The sequence below is a fragment of the Paramormyrops kingsleyae genome, chromosome 11, assembly GCF_048594095.1.
Source record: "Paramormyrops kingsleyae isolate MSU_618 chromosome 11, PKINGS_0.4, whole genome shotgun sequence".
NCBI classification, from domain to species: Eukaryota; Metazoa; Chordata; class Actinopteri; order Osteoglossiformes; family Mormyridae; genus Paramormyrops; species Paramormyrops kingsleyae.
The window spans coordinates 4,506,349-4,528,802 of NC_132807.1; the positions used below are offsets into that span (position 1 = coordinate 4,506,349).

Here is a 22,454-nt window from a genome sequence, read left to right on the forward strand (position 1 = left end):
CTACTCCACAACTACTGAACAACCCCCCTTTGTAGTATAAAGGCCTATTTTTGTATTTCCCCAATTTTCAAAACTCATATTTTAAACATATACATGTATAAAAATTCTGGAAAACGTTTTCGGGAAGCAGAAAGCAGCCGGGCATCTCCGAATCCACCAGTGGCACGTCAGAAAGTGAACCGGAGGAGTGCATTTCACCATGGACTGTAGATCAGGTGAGCAGTAATTAACAAAAGAAGAAACTCACAGGTGAGCCTAGTGAGTAAAAGTGCAGCAAAAGCGACAGCAGCGGGGTAGTGGGAAGGACGGGATCAGGTCTGGAGTGAAGCGAAGGCTGGCTGCCGTGGGCGGACATGGCAGAGCAGCAGAGGAATGCTGATTAAATGCATCCGCGAAGTAAACGACACCAGCCGGACCCAGCTGCCTCACCAAAGCGTAAAGGCGGTCAGCACAGCACCCCCCCGCGTGTCTGGTTACTATGCAAAGCACCTGAACATGCAGGTGACGGCCAAGAGGGCGGGGGAAGTGACATGACTCAATGCCAAGAGGTCGACGTGTGCAGACACAAGCATAAAAATCCCCTTCGGTGTGGGATTTCGGTAAAAGGTATACGGAGCACTCTCCGCCCCGATCCACACCCACATGGCTGCTCTTAAGGGTCATCACGCTTTCTCCTCGCTCATTCCTCTTCCATACACCGCGCCGTAAAGGGAGAAGGTCACCTCGGCACAGAGGGCCGTCGGGATGGTAATGATGCTGTTGTGCTCAGCGGCAGGGCTGAATTAGGGCGTGACGGGGTGGCGAGATCACGCCAGAGACACGGACGGCGTGAGCGGAGGTGTAACGAGCGGCCCTTCCTCTGCGCGTTACAGAATCCCTCACATGCCAATAGGGCAGGGAGCTCCCATCCAATACAGGCAGACGCCTTCCCCGCCATCTCACGGGAAAGCGATTAGCGGTGCCAAAAGACAGATAGGGGGCGCTATCGAGTAGCACAGGCGACTTCACCGTCCTGTCTATCGTACGCACAGGGGGAGGGGGAAAAACGCCCACGACAAACCAGGGCCGTTCAAAAACAGACTTGGATTGGGAGTGGGGGGTTATTACATTCCCACCCACCCTCCCCTTTAGCACCATTCATAAAGTGCCAGCAGTACAGCTGCTGACGGGGTCAGGAGCAGTAATAGGGGGGGGGGGGTGGGCATTTGTTTTCATAATTTCCAATTTTCCCCACCTCCGTCTCGGGCTTTTTAAATCCCTCCCTTAAAGGGAAATTCCTCCCAAAAACAACACCTGCTTTCACATGCAATTAGCTCACATAGGACTGCTTGAGTATTGCAAAAATCATAATTCATGGTTATTTTGGTAAATTTTCAAATCACAATTATTGATAAAATTATTACTCATGCATTCGGTGAGGAAAAAAATAGTGTAACTGTGAATGTCCTCTAAATATAATTCACCTGAGAAACAAAAAGGGGCAGGAAATGGGTGCACTGGATTTATATCGACAAAATGCGGAATCGCTTTTATCTCCATAGTTTTGATAAACGTTGGAAGCCAAAATCGTAACTGAAATTAGAATCCGATTAACTGCCCAGCCCTTAGCTCACCCAAAGTCACTGACTATTTCATACAGCACACATTTCAGGATATTTTTACTCCATCGACGGCAGGTTTGACTGCAGGGTGCTTCTTATGGGACTCCATCGCTCGGTCCGCTAGCTCTCCAGACTTCCTAGGTCAGTCCCCCCCCCCCCCATAACCAAAATCTGAAAATGAAGGAAGGATTAACTTTAATAAGAACCTCAGGCGTCTGAAAACGTCAGAATAAATGTAAATTTCTACACCGCGAATTTAAGACTTAAAAAGCCCCTTGGCCTTCTCTGATTTATAATAACCCCACAAGCTACACACCAGTCCTTGGGGCTACGAAACAACAGTAGCCTATTCTATGGCTCAACTCTCTCAGGGAGTTATATACAGCTAAGTCTGGGTCACCATGCTTACACCATGGAAAGAGCGCGGGAGCTCACTGTGAGCGGAGTGAGACAGCAATGCGCGTCTCACTCAGCGAGGATTCTGGCCGTGCTCAGGGCCATATACCAGACGATTACATTTCTGTGGAGTTCCGTCCTCAATATCAAATCGCCTCCTTCCATTTGACCTCTGGCGTGTTTCTCCATCTTTCCAAATCTCCTTCTCACGCAGGTCGTCTGCAAGACAGTGACTCATGGCCAGAATCTGAGCTAAAAGGCCCCCTCCCAAACCCAAGAACCAAAGCGGGGCCCAGGACGTTAATGGCCAGTAGTTTAATCTCACAGGCAATTCAGCCCAAAGCTACAGTTGATTTACACATTAAAAGGACAAGACATGACGCAGAAGTCAAAACCTATGCGGTTTTCTCAAAGCTACACACCGCAGGCTAACCCATATGGGAAAAAAGGTTAAACGGAAACCACATAATTTGCGAGCACTTGGGCGACATTAAAGTCTTCATTTTAAAATGCGGCTTGAGTGATTTCCGGGAGTGTGACACCCGAGGACCTGGGCTGCCCGACCTCTTAGTACCAGCTCCAGTCCGTGGATGACCTGAGATTCGATGACCTTCTGAAGTATAGTCTGCAATCATTGCCTGTATCTGCGATGTATTTAGGATCCTCGTTTAACGAAGGGTCAATGTATTGTTGAGTGTGTCTTCGGTCTTACAGAAATCCCACCCTTCTGTCCAAGGCTGGAGGCAGTGTGCCCTGAACTTGATGTCATCGCTTCCCGCACCATGAAGGATGACCCAAGTCGCTCAAAACAAAATCACACGGCCCCCCACAAGTGCATGATTAACCGCTGGGAGAATCTCAATGTGGCAGGATTCTCAGAAATGGTACGAAACTTCTCGTGTTCTGGATTCCGTCACAAGCTCTCCATGCCAACAGACGGCATGTGGCCCGTTGTGTAATCAACGCCGTTACCACTACTCCGCTCTGTAATCTTGAGACGTCGCCATGGGAATGAGGGGCGCCTCAGCATGTACACTCCCCTTTCGCCCCCCCCCCCACTTCAAAATACTCCGTTTTACACCAGCCAGCTGACAGAGAACGACAAGCGTAAAACTTGCCTGAAACTGTGGCCTGTTATTATATGAAATGAGATCAGCTTCAATTACGACTCAGAAATAGCTACATAAAAAAATGCGTTTAACATGTACCTTGGCGACCTGTTTACATAATTAAATCTCAGCCCCGACCAAATGTGAGCTCCGCACACTTTGAACAGGTTGCACAAAATGCTGGAACGTGGAGGTAGATGGAGACGTAGCGGACGGCGAAACGGGGAACTCCGAGATCATACCAGGAGATCAGAACGCGATGGACACCAGAGGGTTACTATACCAGTATAAATATTTTAAGTGCTAATTACGGTGATAGGGCGAGAAAGGGGGAGGGGCTTATATACAGGGGGAGGGAGGAAAAACCATGAGAGGGACATGAGAGTGTTTTCATTAATAATGAAAAGTTGGATTCAGGTTTACCGAATAGGGGGTGTCCTTTGGGCCTTTGGGAGGGTGGGGCGAGGGGAAGTCGAACACACGTGCCTCACGGCACTCCGCCAAGCCCCCATAACACGCACAGAAGCCAGTCAGCTTTTACTGACCAAAGTTTTACATCCCATACCCTAACCCCCCCATTTTAAGATTTTTTTTATTGGTCGAATTTTAATTCGGATCAACACATTCAGACACACTGCACCTGACATCTAGGCACTTGGAGAACCTTGAGACTGGACCGTGATGCATGTGCCCAGGGAATTTTATGAATGAAAATAAAATACGTATGCAAAGAGACAGACAAGGCCCCCATCCCCACTTAAGAATGACAGCTGTCTATCAGATGACATGTGGTAACACTTCTCAGAGCCATTCAGGACCCACGGTTCCTTCCACTTTAGCAAGTCAGGACTGCTTTGCCATGGTCTGGTGTAGCACTGGTTTCCACGGCAACACACGCGCACCCATCCATCGCCTGCGACTAGATGTGCTGCATGTGCGGCAGGTCAGAGAAACACGTTGACGAGCCCGAACCGTGCTTCCAGAACACGTGGAGTCCGGCCACCTCGCAGGCATTTGTTTTACACACAACACACGTGTTGATACCCTGGTAAGGTCCACACATGGGCCAAACCTGGGCTTCCTCTAGAGAGGATGACGACAGCCCCAAAAGTATGCTGCAGGGGGGCGGTATAAGCACCACAATAAACACATACTGCAAAAGAGCTGCTCAGCCTCGACACCAACCAGCCCCAGCGCCTCCATCAGAACAGGCTGCTTGAAATGCGAACAGGAACCACAAAATATTCCTGCGCTTGGCCACAGCAGATCACCCAGATGTCACGGTTTCGATCCACCCGAGGCGCTAGGTGCCACTACAACAAGCCAGCTACGCGGCATACATTGCCCCAGCCCCAAATCACCGGCCAGACACTCAAATTTACAGCCTTCATTTAAAGTCATTCGATCTTCATTCCTCTTTCTGTGTCAGACACAAATGTGATTTTTGACAGCTGTGCACAGTAGCAACGAATTTCAAAAAAAGAGAGGGAAGTACAGACAGACTAAAAGTTGCAATATCAAAGGAAATAAAATTTAAGGAGGTGCTTAAAGGAAACCACAACGGCAGTGACTCCCTTCCAAAGAGAGTCTGGAGTCGTAAACCACGCTGAGACAACTAGCAGAGCAATAGGAAAACAAGGTCAACAGTGGACTGGACGCAGGGAGAACGTCAGCTGTTTTCACAAGCGTAGTCATTGCAAAGCCGGACTCCCCAGAGCAGATGTCATCATTGGGTATGGCCAGGAAGCGTGGTTCTAAGCTCCCCGCCCCACTGCAGACGCTGGCCAGAGAACTCGGACATAGAACTCAAAAACAGCAGTTTCAGATGCTAATGCAGTACATTTGACTACCTTTAACTCTGTAACGTAAAGCCCAAAGGCACATTAAAAAGAAATGGGGTTACAGATTACCAGTAACCGTGAGATATGGATTTAAAAAAAAACAAACTGACTGTGGAACAAAGATCTGCTATTAGTTACATAATGGCCAAAGCCCACAATATGGTGGCTTTTGCTAGTGAGCTGGCTTTCTTGAAAGTAAAACACAGACCAAAAGATAAATTCAAGTGCTCAAATCGATACTGAAGCTTTATTTCACCTTCTTACAGGAGATGAGTAGAGAGGCTAACTACTAAAGTGAATAAAGTTTAGGGTTTACCATGACAAAACAGCAGCGGGGGGGGACTTCTAGGGGGCATTTATTACCTGCAGATGCACACACACACATAAACACACACAAACAAAACATGTATGTGAACAAAAACAAGGAAAGAGAGCACGCCAATCAGCAGAGATGGAAGTGATAGCAGCATTATTCTTTTTGCAAAATGAGAATTTTAAAGATATACAACTGAGAGCAGGAAAGAACTGTATTCCTCAGGTTCCCCAGGAAAAGCATGTTTTGGGTCCAGTGCATTAAGGACTTCTACCACTGTGGCAGTTTTGTTTGGAAACTTGCAGGCCCAAAACCTAAAAAGTATAGATTTTCAGGCTAAGCTGAGCACTCTTCAGGGTCATCTGACTCGGCAGGTACCGTGGAAACAAAGGGAATTCCTGGAATTCTCTGTGCGCAAGCAATACAATCGGATCATTCAGTCTCCGAGAGCTCTCTTACACCAATAACAGAAGTCCAGTGTGCAAACCATGGTGTTCCGTTATCCGAGCTGGAATATGACACGGATAGATGTTTAGGAGGATGAAACAAGCCAAGAGCTTGAGCTAATCTTTTGATGAAGCAGGTCAGAGGTAGAAGTTTTACAGAAAAAATGAGTGTATTTCACCCCGGATCATCAAGAACTAGATTTGACTCTAAAAAAACAAAACCAGAGAGCATTTAGGGCTGTTTGGTAAAAACACCAGCAGCACCTCGTGATACAACACATGGCACTGACACAGCTGCCGAGGTGCTGAGTAACATGGCAAGTCTGGCAGGGGGTTCCTGGGGTGGCACCACCAAGCTGAACTCGGAACATGCACACGCAGGTGTGCCGGAGGTAAGAACTGAAAAACAAGTCCTTGGGGCTAACATAAGGATCCACTTCTGGAGTCAATCCAAAGGAAACAAGGTAGGAGAGAGCCCTGCACAGGGCCAGACAGCTCCTTTCCCCACCCAGCCCGCACACACGCCTGTTGTTTTTCCGCCTTGCTCGTCGCACAGATGTCCACAGGAATCCATGGAATCTCAGGAAGGCTCAAAAAGGGGAAGGCCATGGTGGGAATGGAGGGAGGAATGGAGGGAAGGCCATAAACAGGTGCAGCATGTGACTGGTCAGAGGCGGAGTATTCTCATAGTCATGTACCGAGGGTACACGTGGTCAGAGGCGGAGTATTCTCATAGTCATGTACCGAGGGTACACATGGTCAGAGGCAGAGTATTCTCATAATCATGTACCAAGTGCACTGGTCAGAGGCAGGGTATGCTTATACCAGTCTACCAAGTGCACTCTCAAATCAGAGGTAGAGAATTCTTACAGCCGAGTATTGAGGGCACTCAGTCTATTGTTACAGCCTTAGGGGCTGCAGAGAGTTCAGTCAAGGAGAATTATCCCACTGGCACGGACTTGGACAAACCATACATAAGCAAAACATTTGAAGGCAGCTCAGCTCTCATACCCAGCAAGGATGGGGGATGGGAGAGCCAGGCATCAGACAAGCAGGTGAGCTAGAAGCTGACTTCAAATTCCATAAACAGAGCCATTCCATTTAGGACAGCACTTACCCATGGTAGTGTGCACTACAGAAGGAAGTGCGCAGTGCGTACTACGCACTACATCTCAGCGCACTGACGCGCGTGCGCGATTTCGGACACACCCCACCTTTCTGTGGTTTCATTTTAAACAATCTAATTTCTTCAGGCTTGGAACATTTAAAAATAAGCAAATGCACTACCTTTGTGCAACACTTTATGATGTTTTTTTAAATCACACTGACACACTTAAGGATACATTGTTGTACCATCATTAGCCAAGGGACAGAAAAGTGCAATAACATCACCTACCCTTGATGCTTCCTGACTCCACCATGGAAGTTGGACTCAGAAGCAATAAATATGACCTTACTTCATACCCCAGTCTACCTTCAGCAAAATGATGAACAATGTGCAAATGCTTTGAAATAACCAGCAAGACACTTCACATTACTGAGGGAAGAGTGAAGTCACTCTCAAGTCAGTATCATGTGAATTCAACACAAACTTCTTTTGAAAAGCAAACCACTGGACAAAAGCAAGCAATGCACATGTGCATAAAGTATAGGTACTTGTGTTTCGAGCTTTTCCAGAGTATTTTAACAACACTTGGGTGGGGGGTTTCCAAACGAAATAAACATGACCTACAAGTTAGCTTAAAAGATGCAAGTGGGAAAAAACCTACGTTATGTTGCCGAGTAACACAGCGCTGATGAAATCTGATGAACAGGGTCGGTGACTATAGCTGAATAGATTAAAGTGGAGCAAACAGCAGCGTGAGTGCACTCACTCAGGGTCTATATTTACTCCAAATCACATTAACGGGTGACTAATTAAACTAGAGCCACAGCAACATGTTTAGCATCACACGGGTGACAATGCAAGCTGAGCGACTCCTGTCGTGTCTGTTAATGGGAAGATCACACAAGTATCACGTTAAATACATTCACGTGTCCCGAAAAATGTCATTCCACAAGACACATGGAGATCGAGGACAATGTCATCCCAGTAAGCACATGGCGGGGAACAGACCACATCATGAAAGCCACTGTGGGATTTCTGATACTCTGAAGTGGGAGCTGGTACCTGCCCTGCAAGGCTGGCCTTTTCAACCAAAACACTGTACACAAAGTCTCTCTCCAAGTCCATCTGGGTTTTCTCCAGGTGATCTAGTGACTCCAAACTGCCATGAGCACAGGTGTGAGCATCATGTAACAGGATGCCAGTCTGTCATACTTTACACTTCCTATAACTGGCTCTGAACTTACAGTGACCTTGACCAGAGCGGCTACTAACAATGGATGGTTGGATGAATGTGCCAACACGAAGAAAAAAAAAAACAATCAGCATGAAGAGTACAGAGATTCAGACACTAAGTTTAAGGAATGCAGGTTTTGTTTGTTGGGTAGTTCTCCAAGAACAGCAGATGACAGCTTAGTGCTGAGACATCCGCTGTTTTGTTTCACATGACTCTAAAAAACAAAAAGTTTTAACTCAGTCACCGGACCTTGACGTCCGCTGACCACGAATCAGCTTTACATAGGTTTCCCCAAAGTTTAAAACCAACTGTTTCCCAAGCGTTCAGCTTTTCAGAATTAGACAAGTTTTCAATAGGCTGATGGCAAAACTCAGCTGATTTTAATCCCAATGAGGAAGTCTTTACCCTACAGACACAGAGAAGCTCCTAGACTTAGACAGAGGAAACAACCAATGGTAATTTAGTAGGGCGACAGTCGTGGTCAGAAATAGCTTTAATAAGCTGGAAACTATTTAGAAAATGGTCGGTCTTCCTTGCATGGCGATGAAAGGGACAAAAGAGTTCATTGTTGGAGATGCTAGTTTTATCAAAGCCGTCAACAGGCAAAACTGCAAACCCCATAGAGCGAGCCAAGTAGGGACCTCAGGTCCTGATACAATTTTTGGAATCCTATCACCACCTTGAGAAAGCCACACGCAGAAAGAAGTACCCATCCCCCCCCCCAACTAAGCCATCTACACTAGGTCCACCAAATGCTTATCGGAATCGATGCATGATGAATGTGGTCTTCACCAAGTTACAGGCAGGGTAATTACAAGGGAAACTTAAATGAGACCTAACCACTGACGTTCCCTGGAGATTCCAGGAATGGGTGTGTCAGTTTAAGCAAAAAAACAAAACAAAAAAAAAAGCAGGGAAGGGAGGCTAGGCTCAGCTGCATCCCGGCAATTACAGACTCACAACACGGAGACAGCCCTGTTTGTGTTTTCAACTCCTCTGGCCTGTCATGCGTGCCCCCCCCCCCCCAGCTGCATGAACATGCCCGCACCAAGGACAAACCTGTAAACAACCGCAAGATTAGACAGAAAAAAGGTGCGGATAAGGACCAAAGCATGGGAAAGGGTCTTTTGAGAATTCCATAAACAGCTATTAGTGTCTAATATCTGGCAGCTGCTTCTAAACAGCACATTGCCAGGATAAAAGACCTGCATTTCTTACAATAGTAGAGCAGTACTTTGCGAAGAAACTCCATTGTAAACTGCAGTCACTTAAGCAGCACATGAAGCAGGTCAGGTGCCACCTCCCAGCACGTCCAGCATGAGCACGGTCAGCAGTCCGGTCGTGTGGGCCAAGGGAGCGAGGCCACGGCTGCAGAAAGATGGTGCTTTAAGCCAGACCGGATTCCCAGATCTTTCGGTTCAGGTGGGTTGGGGGACCTCAAGGCTGCATGTGGAGAGGATGTTTGCGGTGCGGATGTGGTGCTTTCCAAAGCCCTCAGGCAGGTTTCTGTACGCCTCATAGGTGTCTGTCCCCATGGCAACCGCCAACGCCTCTCTACTGCATGTACTTGCACATCGGATGTGCTGCTTTTTTATTTTGCCGATTTACCGCAAAGCGTCAACCAACTGAAGCACGGCTCTGCCACAGCCTCAGCAGAGCATCACGCCCAAGGGGGAGATACGGAAGCAGTGAATAAACAAACCACCTCTTTTCCGCACAGGCAAAATCAGGATTTGATCACATGACAATGACAACCAGGTCACATGACTATGCAATACATAATAGCAGAGCTCAACTAAAAGTTTTTTTTTTTTTTTTTTTTTAAAATCAGAAAAACATAACAGGTACAGCCTGAAACAGAACCAGCTGCAATCAAGGGAGTCTCAGCTCAGTAATGCTTGACTTGAGGACTGAAGCCAATGTAGCTCTTAATGCTGGTGTGAATTTTTAACATGCCCACGTTTATTAACCTCTAACATCTACCCCCACCCACAGCCCCGGTACAAGGTGGCCAGTGGCTAATGTAGCATTAAACCAACAGGAACCGTCTTACGTTAGACAGATCTTCACACAAAGCTAGCCCTGGATGCGTAACCGAATACTGCATGACCTGGCAACCACCTCCAGCTGCTTGTGGGGCGTCCAAGCAGCACCGGCTCCACCTGGCTGCCCAGGGTCAGGCCGGTCATTATTTTCCCCAACCGTCATCACAGCTTGTCAGGTCAGCCCGGAGTTTACGGCATCTCCGATGGCCTTTCCCTGAAAAACATGCGGGTGAAACCTCAAATGGCCTGGCCCTATGCTTAGCCATGGTACACCACAAGAGCATGGAGGCGTTTACAGCCCGCGGTGGCACCAGGGTTACTGGGCCGGTGTACAGACAGCCAGCGCACCTGCGTTTCCCAGAAGCCCGAGGTTTAGCGCCCATCTTTTTCAGACAGTGGTACTGGCACAAAGACGCTTCCACTCCCCACTGATCAGCTTAACACGATGGCCTGGTTACCAGTTCATCTACGGTCGGCCAATCCCAGTGACCCGACTGGGGGAGTGCACACCTACGCGCGCGCACGCACGCACACACACGCACACACACGCACACACACACAGGTCATTCAGGGATGTGCCTGCACAAAGCATGCTTGTTAAATACCACTGGTGTTCCTTTAAATGAAGGCTGTAAATTGAGTAAATAGTATTTAAAACTGTAACCATTTACCACACAGAACCCTCAGGACATCCTGCAGTTGGGTAGGTAGGTACTTGAAAGTTTAATACCATGCTGGCGTCTATGGCCTCACGGCAAGAACCAGGTTCACTCAACTCACACATGGGCAGGAAGCACATCCTGCAGTCAGCCCGAACTTGTGGTGCTGGTCCAGTCGTGTCCACTGAACTTGCTCATCATACACTCACTCATGACAGTTTGAAGGAGCTTTCAGAGTGTCTCCTCTACCATTATATTAGGGGGGCACCCCCCCCTTGATGATCAAATGTGTGCACAATGGAAGTCATTTAAGGTCACCTTTCCTATAGAGCAGCTCTATACATTGTCCTTTAATTAAACAAACTAAATAGCCTCATGTTATTTCTCTTATTTACACAACAGCTTGTCATTTTTGTCTCTACACAGTCGGTCGCACGTTTACAATTCTCCTCTGCTCTCTGTATTGTGCATGGCAGAGTTCCGCCCCGATTTGCGCGTGCACAAAGACGTGCGAGCGCACACACAGGTGAGCACACTCCCACCAGCATCAGAAAATATGTCGATGTCAAACACCTGAAAAGCAGACAAAAATATCTATATTTTATATAGATATATATACAGTATATAAATATAATAAAAAATGTTCTGATGTTTAGTTCAGTTGTTATATTGACTGTTGTCATTAAAAGAAACACATGAACACCATGAATCCTGTTGGCCACTTCCTTAAACAGACAAACTTAAAATCAGAGATAAACAGCAAACAGGGAACACCCCGCAGAACCCAAAAGGTCTCTCACCCACCATGGAATAAACATTATAGATTGTCCCTTCCCACGGGCCCCCACCTGCATGACAGACCGCTTGGTTCACAGAGCCGCGCAGCATAAACAAAGCAGCCCCCTAATTTGAGGGGATGATGAGGTGCAGTGAGTTCCCCCAGGGACGACTAGGGTTGGGTACCGAAAACCGGTGCCAATACGGCACCGGTACCTATATAACCGGTATGTACCGGACCGAAACAAAACGCGAATTTCGGTGCCACTTAGATGCCTGAACTGTCGATTGAAATATTTGTTCTCTGGGGCTATGATGACACAGTTGTAATAAGCATAAGATTCATCAACACACACGTGACATCATCAGGAAATGAGACCATCCGAGATGCGCGTGAATGCAGCAACTAACGTTACACTTGCTCTGACGGCAGCAGGCGGTCTACCGCTATCTTAGCTTGCTAAATTAAACAACTTTTGTTAAAATGCCTAAAACTAAACGGTCGAAAGTGTGGCTATATTTCACAAGAAAGGATTCCAACACCGCGGCGTGCAGCAAATGTTTTACAGCAGTTGCGTGCAAAGGGGGAAACACGTCAAATCTAATGAAACATTTGAGGGTACACGGAATAAACCTAAAAGCAGAGGGATGCACCGTGCTTGACAGCTTGCGGACAACAGCTGGCACGATCGGTGTGGATAACCCCCGCCCCAGTCATACCAACCGTAGCCAAAAGGAGTCCACCGATTATGATGACGACAGCAACCTTTCCGCAGGTTAGTAGAGGCTAATGTAACGTTAAATTAACATTACATAGGTGGCGCATGTTTTGTTGTTGTTTTTTGTATTTACATATATATTCATATATACTTTAAACTTTTAATATATTGTTCAATTTTAAGCATTCAATTTTTTGTTCAATAAAAATGTATTCTTGAGTCATCCACCATCATTTTGTGGCTTTTGTAAAGTATCGATTTCGCACCGGTATCGAAAAAACCCCAAACGATACCCAACCCTAGGGACGACGTCCACGGTGAGAACACGGAGACCAGACAAGTCACGCTCCCCAATGGGAGAAGCACAAACAGCCACAAAAACACGCACTCACACGCATGTTGGAGTATCTATCTAAATGGAGACCTTCCATGCCCTTCTATGGCAAAAACCCTAACCCCAGCTATGGCACCCCTAACCCAGCACTAACCTCAACCGTAAGCAACCAAACAAAATACAGGATTTTTTAGTCTTGTATTAATTTCTGGTATTTTAAACTTTTTGATTGCAGTCACAGATTTTTATAAAATAGAGTTCCCCCTTGTGGTCCCCACAATGTTAAAATAACGGGCTTTTATTACACTGTGGGGATGGACACACAGACCAGATCAGTGCTGCCATAAGGAGAGAGGGTGTAAAATATGAATGTGCAGACTCATATATATATATATATATATATATATATATATATATATATATATAATATAAAAAAATGGTCTAATCTGCACCATCCTTCCTTTCGTTTTTGTTTATGACCATTAAGCCAACATCGCTATAAACGAAAGTGTATACTGACACACATACAAGCAAGCACACGCACACACACGCATACACACACACACACACACACACAAGCACACATACACGCACACACACGCCCCTCAGAACACTAATGGCAGATCCCACAGCACTTCCAAGAACTGTTTTCCATATAGAAAACAGCTGTCGGCTCCGTGTGGCCAGTGAGGAAATTCGGTGCCTCCCACAGTCAGGAAGCACTCGGGCCCTCGGGTGCTTCACGGGCAACGGCTGGGGAAGCTCCTGCTTGTTCAGGAAGCTGCTGTAAACCACAAGGAAGCCACAAGCTTCAATCACACACACACCCCCCCAGCCCCAAGGGAAGGATGAACAGGTCTGTCTGCAGGGGCAGATAGATCCCACACGGACAGTGCAAAACGAATGAGCAGCACTCCCCTGTATCTAAGCCCCCCCCCCCCCCCACACACACACACACACACACACACACACACACAGAATCCCAGCAAGCCCCCCATCGGTGGACGCCATCCAAGTGTTCAGACTTGCCTCGGATGCCCCCAGTTATGGCGTTAAAGGGGGGTGGGAGCATCTGTAAGTTTCTCGTTGAAATTTTACAATCTCCTTTCATCAGAGCCGACCCATGGGGCCAGGCATAAATGAGGTTAACCCTTCAGCTGCCTGAGGTCTCATGTGCACAGGTACACCGAGGGGCACAAGTTTGTCTGCATGCTCATCAGATCGCAAAAATTCATATTTACAGTCAAAAATACAAAAAAAAAAAAATCATGAGATTCCGTTGAGGGTATAAAGTGAAACTCTGCTTCAGCGGAAAAACAAGCACCCGAAAAAAATTATGTAAATAATTGAATTAGAATTTATACGTATAATCATTCCAACGTTCTTGACTGAAACACAAAGAGGAAATTAGTGCACAAGAGGAAAGCTGTCATGATACACCTGGAAATCTTCACAGACGATTCTGGAAGCCTGGAAACTTTCTCTCAAACCCCTTCTTTGATGGTATTGGTGGTCAGGTTTTAGATACTGGGAGTGAAGGTACCAGACAGTGACCAAAATCACCCAAACCCTGCGCTTCTCGTCTGGCTTCAGCGTGACGTGCAAATTGCTGCTGTATTTATCCTCTGTGGTCCAACCTACCTACAATGCAGTGCTGCTTCACCTCTACCAATATGGCCGCTTCCTCGATTGCGTCATCGATACAGCTCTCTCTTCCATAACAATAAGGGTGAGACCTCTGACAGCGAGACGCGGCGGCTGTAAAGGTGCTTCTTTTAAGACAAATGGCGCACGCCTGAGAACTAAGCCTAAAACGAACACCATCCTCGTTATTAAGTACGGAAATCGGGACTCAAACATCTCGGACACCTTCACGGGTCAGGCCCTGGAAACAGTGCTTAATGATTAACACAGCGTCACCTTTGAAGTCTGGCCACATAACATCGTGCCACTCGCGGTGTGGCGATAACAGACCCCCCCGCCCCGGTCTGCCCTGGGGGGGTCACAGACACCTCGCTTCCTGCGCCCCCCCCCCATACCCCATCCCTCACCTGCTCTTTATTTAAACCACCCCGATCGCTCCCAGCATGTCAGGACAGAGGTGCAAAATCCTGCTGGTGATAAACAAACAGCCTCATCACATGACCCCCCCCCCCCCCCTTCCCTCCCCACCTGCCCAAATTACCACCACCGGTTCTGGCAGTGCACCAGCATTCATGTTTCCAGTCCTCTGTTCTTTCCTCACGGCCCCTTTCCCGTAAACACGGTGACTGGATCCGCTGACATTCCCGGCTAATTATATGCCTACTTTGAGGGATCAGCTCTCTGCCCCCAAACGCTGTACCCCGCACCTCCCTGGCTTCCTGGGATTATGTTCACACAGGGAGCACAAATTAACCCATTGGAGCATCTGAGCTCGGAGGCGGGACACGCAGACACCTCCGCAAGGGGAGGGGGGCTCGAAAACAAGTCGTCCAAAACAAGGACACGAAAATAAAATTCCAGAGGAATGACATTAGTGTGGAAACGATTATGTTCAAGATGGTGAGGAAGAGCCCAGCGCTGTGCTGGAGGCAAAATGCTTTAGTACTTTAAATATTTAGAGGTTTTAACATATTTACTAAACCAAGTATTCCCAAAGACTGTAATTATAATAGAAGGCTTGTGACTTTGAGGCTTTGCCATAAACAGATAAGGACACCGTCTCCCCCTCACTAAAGTGGTCTGTAACCACCAAGGCTCTTACTGGAGAGACTGCACTGGGAACCACTGACAAGCCAGGTTGGTAAATACATGTAAACAGCTACTTGGACCTTAACTTTGACATTGAAAGTGCGTCCCAGACAGCATTAATCACCAACAAAACAAAATTCACCCACCATGTGAAGAACAGTAAGAGGCATTATTCACGCTCTCTGATATAAAGAAGCCGTAATTTGTTCTGTGGAATATGAACAGAGTTTAAGAGGGGGAGATTATAAAAGGTGATTTACGGGAAACATCCATCTTTTTTTTGGCTCAAGAAGCTGGGGACCCTGTGAGCGAGGGCATCTTCAGGCGGGGTTGGGGGGTTGGGGGGCGTAGCATGACCTCTCAGGTCGGCCAGCGTAGCAGATAAAGGTCACTGGACGTCCTCATCTTATAATATGAACGCACTGCCCCAGGCTGTTCCTCAGAGAGCTCAGGTACACACAGGTGCCCCTGTCCTAGTACACCCCCCCCCCCCCCCCCAAGCTGTCCCCAAAACCCTCAACGTTATGGGAGAAATACCCAACAGTGAAACCGAGGGTGCCATGGACGTCTACTTCAGCTACTCCCGCCCAAACCACACGAACCAGCTCTGAAGTTAGTAGACCATGTCTTCAATGTTACGGCCGCAGAGTTGTGCGTTCTCGTGGACGGGAAGTAACAGGACCTGGATTAAACTAAAAACAAGCTGCCATTGGCCAAGTAAGCTGCAAAAATATGAAACACTTGCAGGCTGCGATATTAGTCACCAGATTAACCAGAAAGGCAGCCATTCCTGTCACCCCCGGCATCTGCACTCTCTCAAAGATCCTTTGTCAGTGCCTGATCCAACGAGTGGACCTCGTGGTCTTCAGGCGGGTGACACGCAGCGAACGTCAGAGCCCAAAAGGATGGCAGAGACCCCGGGACCCAGACCCGGCACACGACGGCTAGGAATGGAGTAATTAGACGGGCAGAGAGAAGAGCTCCAGACGGACTGGAAACCACCCTGCTGCTTGAAGAAACATCTGCGTTCAAGAAAAACAAGGCAATTATATGGTGTGGGGGGGAGGAGGGGATGGTAGAGTGTTTGCCCTTCAAAGACTTGGAAACTCATCTGCACCACCCCTTAAGGCTGATCCCGCTGCTCCCCTCCATCAGGAGTCAGTCACCATCCAAAAAGCTGACCAGCCTGCTGCTCTTCAGCAGTTAGGATCAGAGCCACCAAAGGTCACCTAAAGCTCCCAGAGGAAGCCGAGAGCACTACAGAACAGGGGCATGAATCAGGCATGGTGGTCGTGAAAAACCACGTCACACTGATAAATATGCAGCAGCAAACGCAGTCAGAAACAACAAAGCACGCAAAGTCCCCAAATTAAATACGTGGGCTATGAGGTCTCTTAAAAGCCAGATCTCTCCTCCTCTCCTCCACTTCAACTTCTGCCCTGGACAACAAAAGAAAATGGCACGCAAGCAGGACGCCGCGAAAAGACGCAACGACTTTGCTCTTGTTTACTGCGTCAATATCCTTTGATAAACACAGAATCGTACACAAAAGCTTGTTTAAACACCAATTAGGCAGCAAGCAGATCCTCGGAGGAAAATCCTCCTAAGAGGCACAGAAATTAAATCCAGTAAAATCCTCTATGTCTGTGTTCATTTACAGATGAGTCAACGGGGCATGATGGTTAAGAGCAAGTCCTACCATCCAACTCTTGGGAGAGCCAGTAAAGCTTCCAGCTTTGGTGAAATTAATGAAGTTAGTTCAGTAATAAAATAATATTAATAGCGTGAGGATAGGTTATTATTAAATAAACCGTCAATAAATCAGACCCCGGTTTATTCCTATATAGCCTGACGATTTTTAATTAGTCGAGAACAAAACGCTCTTCGGTGAGGTGTATGCAAATTTCAATGTCCAACCCGTCACTCGCCATTGCACACTCACAGCAGGAGATAAGGAACCTCAAGGGTAACAAAGAGATGCTGACAACATAGGAATGAAGCAGCAGCAGCAGGACCAGAAGCAGTCAACTGGGGGTCCAAACAGAGCCAGTGGCTAATGCCATCCCAAATATATACTCAAAGCACATGTTTGACTAACCACTGCCTGACAAGAAGGAAATATTTTTGGAGGGGGGCTCCAACATCCCAAACGAGCGTGCCATCAGATCACATACCTACGCAACTTTATCCACGGCGTACAGGGGAAGAGAAGTTTGTGGTCATGAAACAAAGACGTTAAAATATGCACGTTTCTCTGTTCTTTTAGCAAATGCATTTATAGGTCAGCCAACAAAAAGGTTCATAAGCAAAACCAGCAGAGATCAGAATCACCACTGATAACCCCACGTTCATTCAGCCTGCAGCGAAACCGGAGACGCGGCACCCCCATTCACACGGCCGGTGTGACCAAGCCACCTTCCACGAAACAGACCCGTCCTTACAGTTAAGCTGCAGGAACTCCAACTGGTCAGCGGAGTGCGAAGAAAACCACCACAAGCTCTTACCTTTCTGGCAATGGTTTGATGTCCAGCAGCGGTAGTTGTAGTTGTTATTGAAGCTGGTCATGATGCACCGAGGGTTGTCCTCCATGACGCCGGGGCAGACGTCGGCACACTCCTTAGACTGCTTATTGCCTGCTATGAAGTTGTTCGAATCAGAATCCATGATGAGCGACCAGTCCACCGAGTCGAGGTAGCACAGCTCCGGGTTCTTCTCGATGCGGATGGCTCCCCTCGTGATGTTCCTCAGGTTGTACAGGCCGATGTCCTTCAGGCTGGTCATCTCAAAGATAACCAGGGCGTAGTTGTAGAAGAGGGTGCGGCCGCGGATGACGGCCAGGTTGGGGAAGAGCGTGCTCAGGCTGTCCAGGCCCGAGACGCGGAACAGCAGCAGGTAGTCAGTCACCATGGTGAGTTTGGGGAAGCTGAGGGAGCGGAAGACATCCTGGTTGGCGTTGCTGCCCTTATCGCCGATGAGCAGGATCTGCAGGTAACCCTCCACCACCGTGCAGTTCTCTAGGCGCTTAAACTCGCTGATGTCATTGCCGATGTCGATGCTCGGACCACAGACTGGAAAAAAGAAAGAAAACGACTCTAGCTGTCTGTGACCAGGAACACACAGGCAAAACAGGATTTAAGAAAACGGTTCAGATAAGCTGTGCATTGAAAGTGGTCTAGCGCAGTGTTTCCCAACCCAGTCCCCAGAGAACCTCAGACAGTCCACGTTTTTGCATCCTCTCAGCTCCCAGCACAACTGTACCAGGTATTCGGTGTTCCTGATTCAGCTTCCAACCAATCAGGAACACCGAATACCTGGTACAGTTGTGCTGGGAGCTGAGAGGATGCAAAAACATGGACTGTCCGAGGTTCCCCGAGGACTGGGTTGGGAAACACTGGTCTAGAGAACAATCCATATGACAGAACAGGGGACAACTTGGGGACCATCCCTTCACAGTAGATTACACCTATAGAGGTGCTGCTAAAATGGACATTAATCATCCAGGGGTTATGGATGGTTTACACAAAGAGCCAAAAGTCATGGAATATCCTCAGGGTATCCACTACAGGGCGTGCACGCAAAGGAAGACATGGTAACTAATACAGGGTTACAAACTGACCTGAGGACAGGGAGAATAGGGCAGAGTTCCACCCACGGAGAATGATGACTTCGGGCGCCATACAGATAAACAACACTGGAAACCCCACCAACTGAACCAGTAGTCAAAACGTCTATTTTGTTGTCTGCTATGGGAAAAGTTGACAGCGGTTCAGGGTAACTCGGCTGGTGAAATCATACCTAGCAATCAGGAGAGGAGTTTAAACCACACCGGTGTGTGAACCAAACGTAAAACAAAGCCCCTTCGAGGGAGTCCAAGGTACTGAGAGAAACACACACACACAAACACACACACACACACACACACACACACACACACAATTAAAAGGTTGAAGCACCTTTGAAGTCAAGCTCTCCAGGGCGCTGCCTTCGAGTTCAAACCATCCACCCTGGATACTGCATGCGGAACAAAGGTCTGAGTCCGGCGCCCACCAGACAGTGCATTCACAAGCCACTCACTCGTAACGCCAGAGATTCAGAAGCTCAAGTGGAACGTGGAAACGCGAAAATCCAAAAGCCAAATACCCCAATAAGACTAAACATATGGAAATGTTTAGCGTACAAATTTAAATTCATCATTCATTAATAGTTCAGCGTAGCTGAGTCACAATATCCGACTGCAGCACATTATTTACAAAGATTTACAGGATTTATTCCCTTCAGTCTGTTTAAAGTCATTTCCTAAATTTAAAAGGGAAGCAATTACCGACCCATACTCTGCTGCGTGCCTTTCATCTTAAAATGCCCCACAGCAAAGGCGACTGGCTGCCTGACTCTTCTTTCAGTGATACATTCTTTTTTGCAACGGCTCAGATTGCCAAGGGCGAAGTGGAGATACTCAAACACAGAGAGTAATTTGTTTATTGGTGAGGAAGAACTCCCAGCTCACTCTTCAGGGTCAGAAACCATTAATAAAAATCCCAAATTCAAGCAAGAGACCAGGAGAGTGAGGAAGGTAATATTCCTTATTGTACCGCTGACGGATGGTTGGCGTCGTTTTCCCACAGAAACTACAGAAAAATGGCTCTAATTAGCTTAAATTAATGCAGGCCAAACCGAAACCTGACCATTGCTTATTGCGAAACATGAGGCTAAATAAAGGAACCAAAGCATTAAGATATGAATGTGTGAACCGTTAAACAACGTACAACGTGGACAACTAGCAGCTGGCAAATATTTGGACAGGCTGCAGGGAATTCGAGGGCAAAGTAATCTCATCCCATAATCTGTACACCAAGAGCACCATCAACCATGAAGGCTAAAGGGCGAGATAACTGCTGAGAGTTGTCACAGATGTGTTCTGGATGTTTCCATGGGCTCTTCTTGGGCCTCTACCAGAAGGCAGTGGTTCTGAAGCCTCCCTTAGCAGAAAGGTGGGATACAAGCAGCCACACAAGTCTGCACCTGAAAATCAATGTCCATTGATGTAAACACCACTATTCTTGCTAAGTGAATTTGCCCCAAGCGATTTAGCACAGAAGATACCAAACTCTGCTGCTGGAAACAAACCTAGTGAATTCACATTATCTACTTAGCCAGAACAGTTAACATGCTATTGAAATATTTACATTAAAATATCTACATTTGTAAAAATTTTCAAACTAGTTTAGCAGCTCTGCAAACACACAAACCCTTAATTATCTGTGTGACCCCGGAGGTAAAAGTGGGGTGTAAAAATGGCATCTTAAACTTTGCGCCCCAAACCAAAACTTCGGCTCCATCCCTGAAACCCACCCCACTGCCACCAACGGTGACGAGACTTTGAAGGCCGTTACCCACTGGATCATCCCGCAAACGCCAGCCAAAAGCACGGATCACGCTATATTTACATAAACAAGCCGTCTCACCCCCATTCCAGATTCGGGAAAGTCCGCTGCAAGACAATATCAGCTAATTAAGGCGTGCAAGAAAGGGGTAAAGCCCAAGTCAGCTGAGGAGAAGAGAACAGGAAATCAGGTTGACAGCAGTCAAAAAACCTCAGCTCCATTCCTATTGTTATGATAAGTACCTGGTTAAGTGCTCAGACACTAGTCTTTGTCTTTGAGGAGGATTAAGCCTCTGTAAACTTGTGGGAAACTTGCTGCCTTATCGGTCTGCCATCAGTTTGGACAAACAGCTTTAAAAAAAAAAATAAAAAATCTAAATTCACCGCAGGGAAGCAAACTAACTCACAGAGTAGCTCATTTAATCTCGTGTCTCCTCTTTGCCACAAACTGGGTTAACACAAGAGATTTCCTTGTTTTATTTTTTTATGCTGTCTTAGACATGCCTCAGCAACTGAAATACTTCAGGTCGATGAGCTGGTCAATACTTCTGCTAGACCGCAGCGATACGCCTGCCCAGGAAAGAGGAAGTGGGCAGCAGGTCTGCACCCATCCACACTATCTGATCACTGTATTGCAAGCGTGCCTCCTCGCAACAACACCGGAAGACATTGAGATGTTAGACGTTAACTCACTGGATGGACAGGATCTCCAAATTTGAACGCACGCGTTACGAGAAGCTCAACATTCTCCATACTGTCAAACCCACATAAATGCATTTGCCAAAAGATCGCCTAATGGAGGGGAGAGCTGAAGCAGCAACAAGGGCACTGTTTAGGTGACGATACTTTTTGAGTTGCCGGAAAAGTTGCCGGAAAATGTCGCCGACAAATGATACTTGGGCACTTTCCCACTGATTCTGGGCAAAATTTTTCTACTTGAAAAACAAATTCCCCCAATCATCCAGATCCAGATCAGTTGCCCTTTGTCTCACCTGGCTGGCAGTTGCCCGGTAACATTGCTCAAAAAAGTTGCCCTGTGTATCATCACCTTTTGAATCCTGAAGGGGTTGAATTAGGACCCTCTAGCAAAAGCAGCTGATCTGAACAGCTGACTAAACAGGACAAATCATGGATTACACTAGGTAACACTCAGCTGAAGGTAATTCAATTTGGGAAGCGACAACGGCAGTCTGGGAGCTCGGACATCCCAGTTCCATCGCAGAAAATGCACGTGAGGGTGGAAAAGTGGGTCGAGACACAGGCTCCGTAAAGTTTCTGGGTCTCGACTAAGTCGTCTCACTACTCCTGAGCTCAATTAAACCTGCACTGCAGCAGTTAAACCTGCACCACACAGATGTGTGAACTCTAACTCACTTTGAATAAAATGATCTGAGCACCATTAAAAGATGGTGAAGCCGGTTGATGCGACTGAGCTAGCATACCAACATGAAATGCAGAATTAAAAAATGTTTCTCAAATGTGGCTGTTAGAAATATTTTAGAAAAACAATTCCTATAAAAGTGACCCAATGGAATGACAGAAGCATGCAGACGTGACACCAGCATTCATGTGAAGTCTGGTGAAATCAAGTAGGGAATTAGGCTTTGATCAGAGATGGGAAGATCACTGTTCCATTGGGGTTGACTGGAAACATCCATAAGGGTGTGACCGCTGCTACTAGTTCTCAGAAAATACATGCCGTACCTCTGCGCTAAGCCCCAAAAGTGCAAGTAGCTGCCTGGGCTTGAATAATCCTCTG

At 47.2% G+C, this 22,454-nt stretch overlaps 1 protein-coding gene across 1 annotated transcript in view; it reads right to left on the reverse strand.

Moving 5' to 3' along the window:
* igf1rb (insulin-like growth factor 1b receptor) overlaps positions 1–22,454 on the reverse strand; it is a 60,346-nt gene that overhangs the window by 32,223 nt on the left and 5,669 nt on the right. The window contains exon 2 of the mRNA XM_023814012.2: positions 17,820–18,383. Coding sequence (XP_023669780.2) covers positions 17,820–18,383 — 564 coding nt within the window. The remainder of the gene's footprint in view (positions 1–17,819; positions 18,384–22,454) is intronic.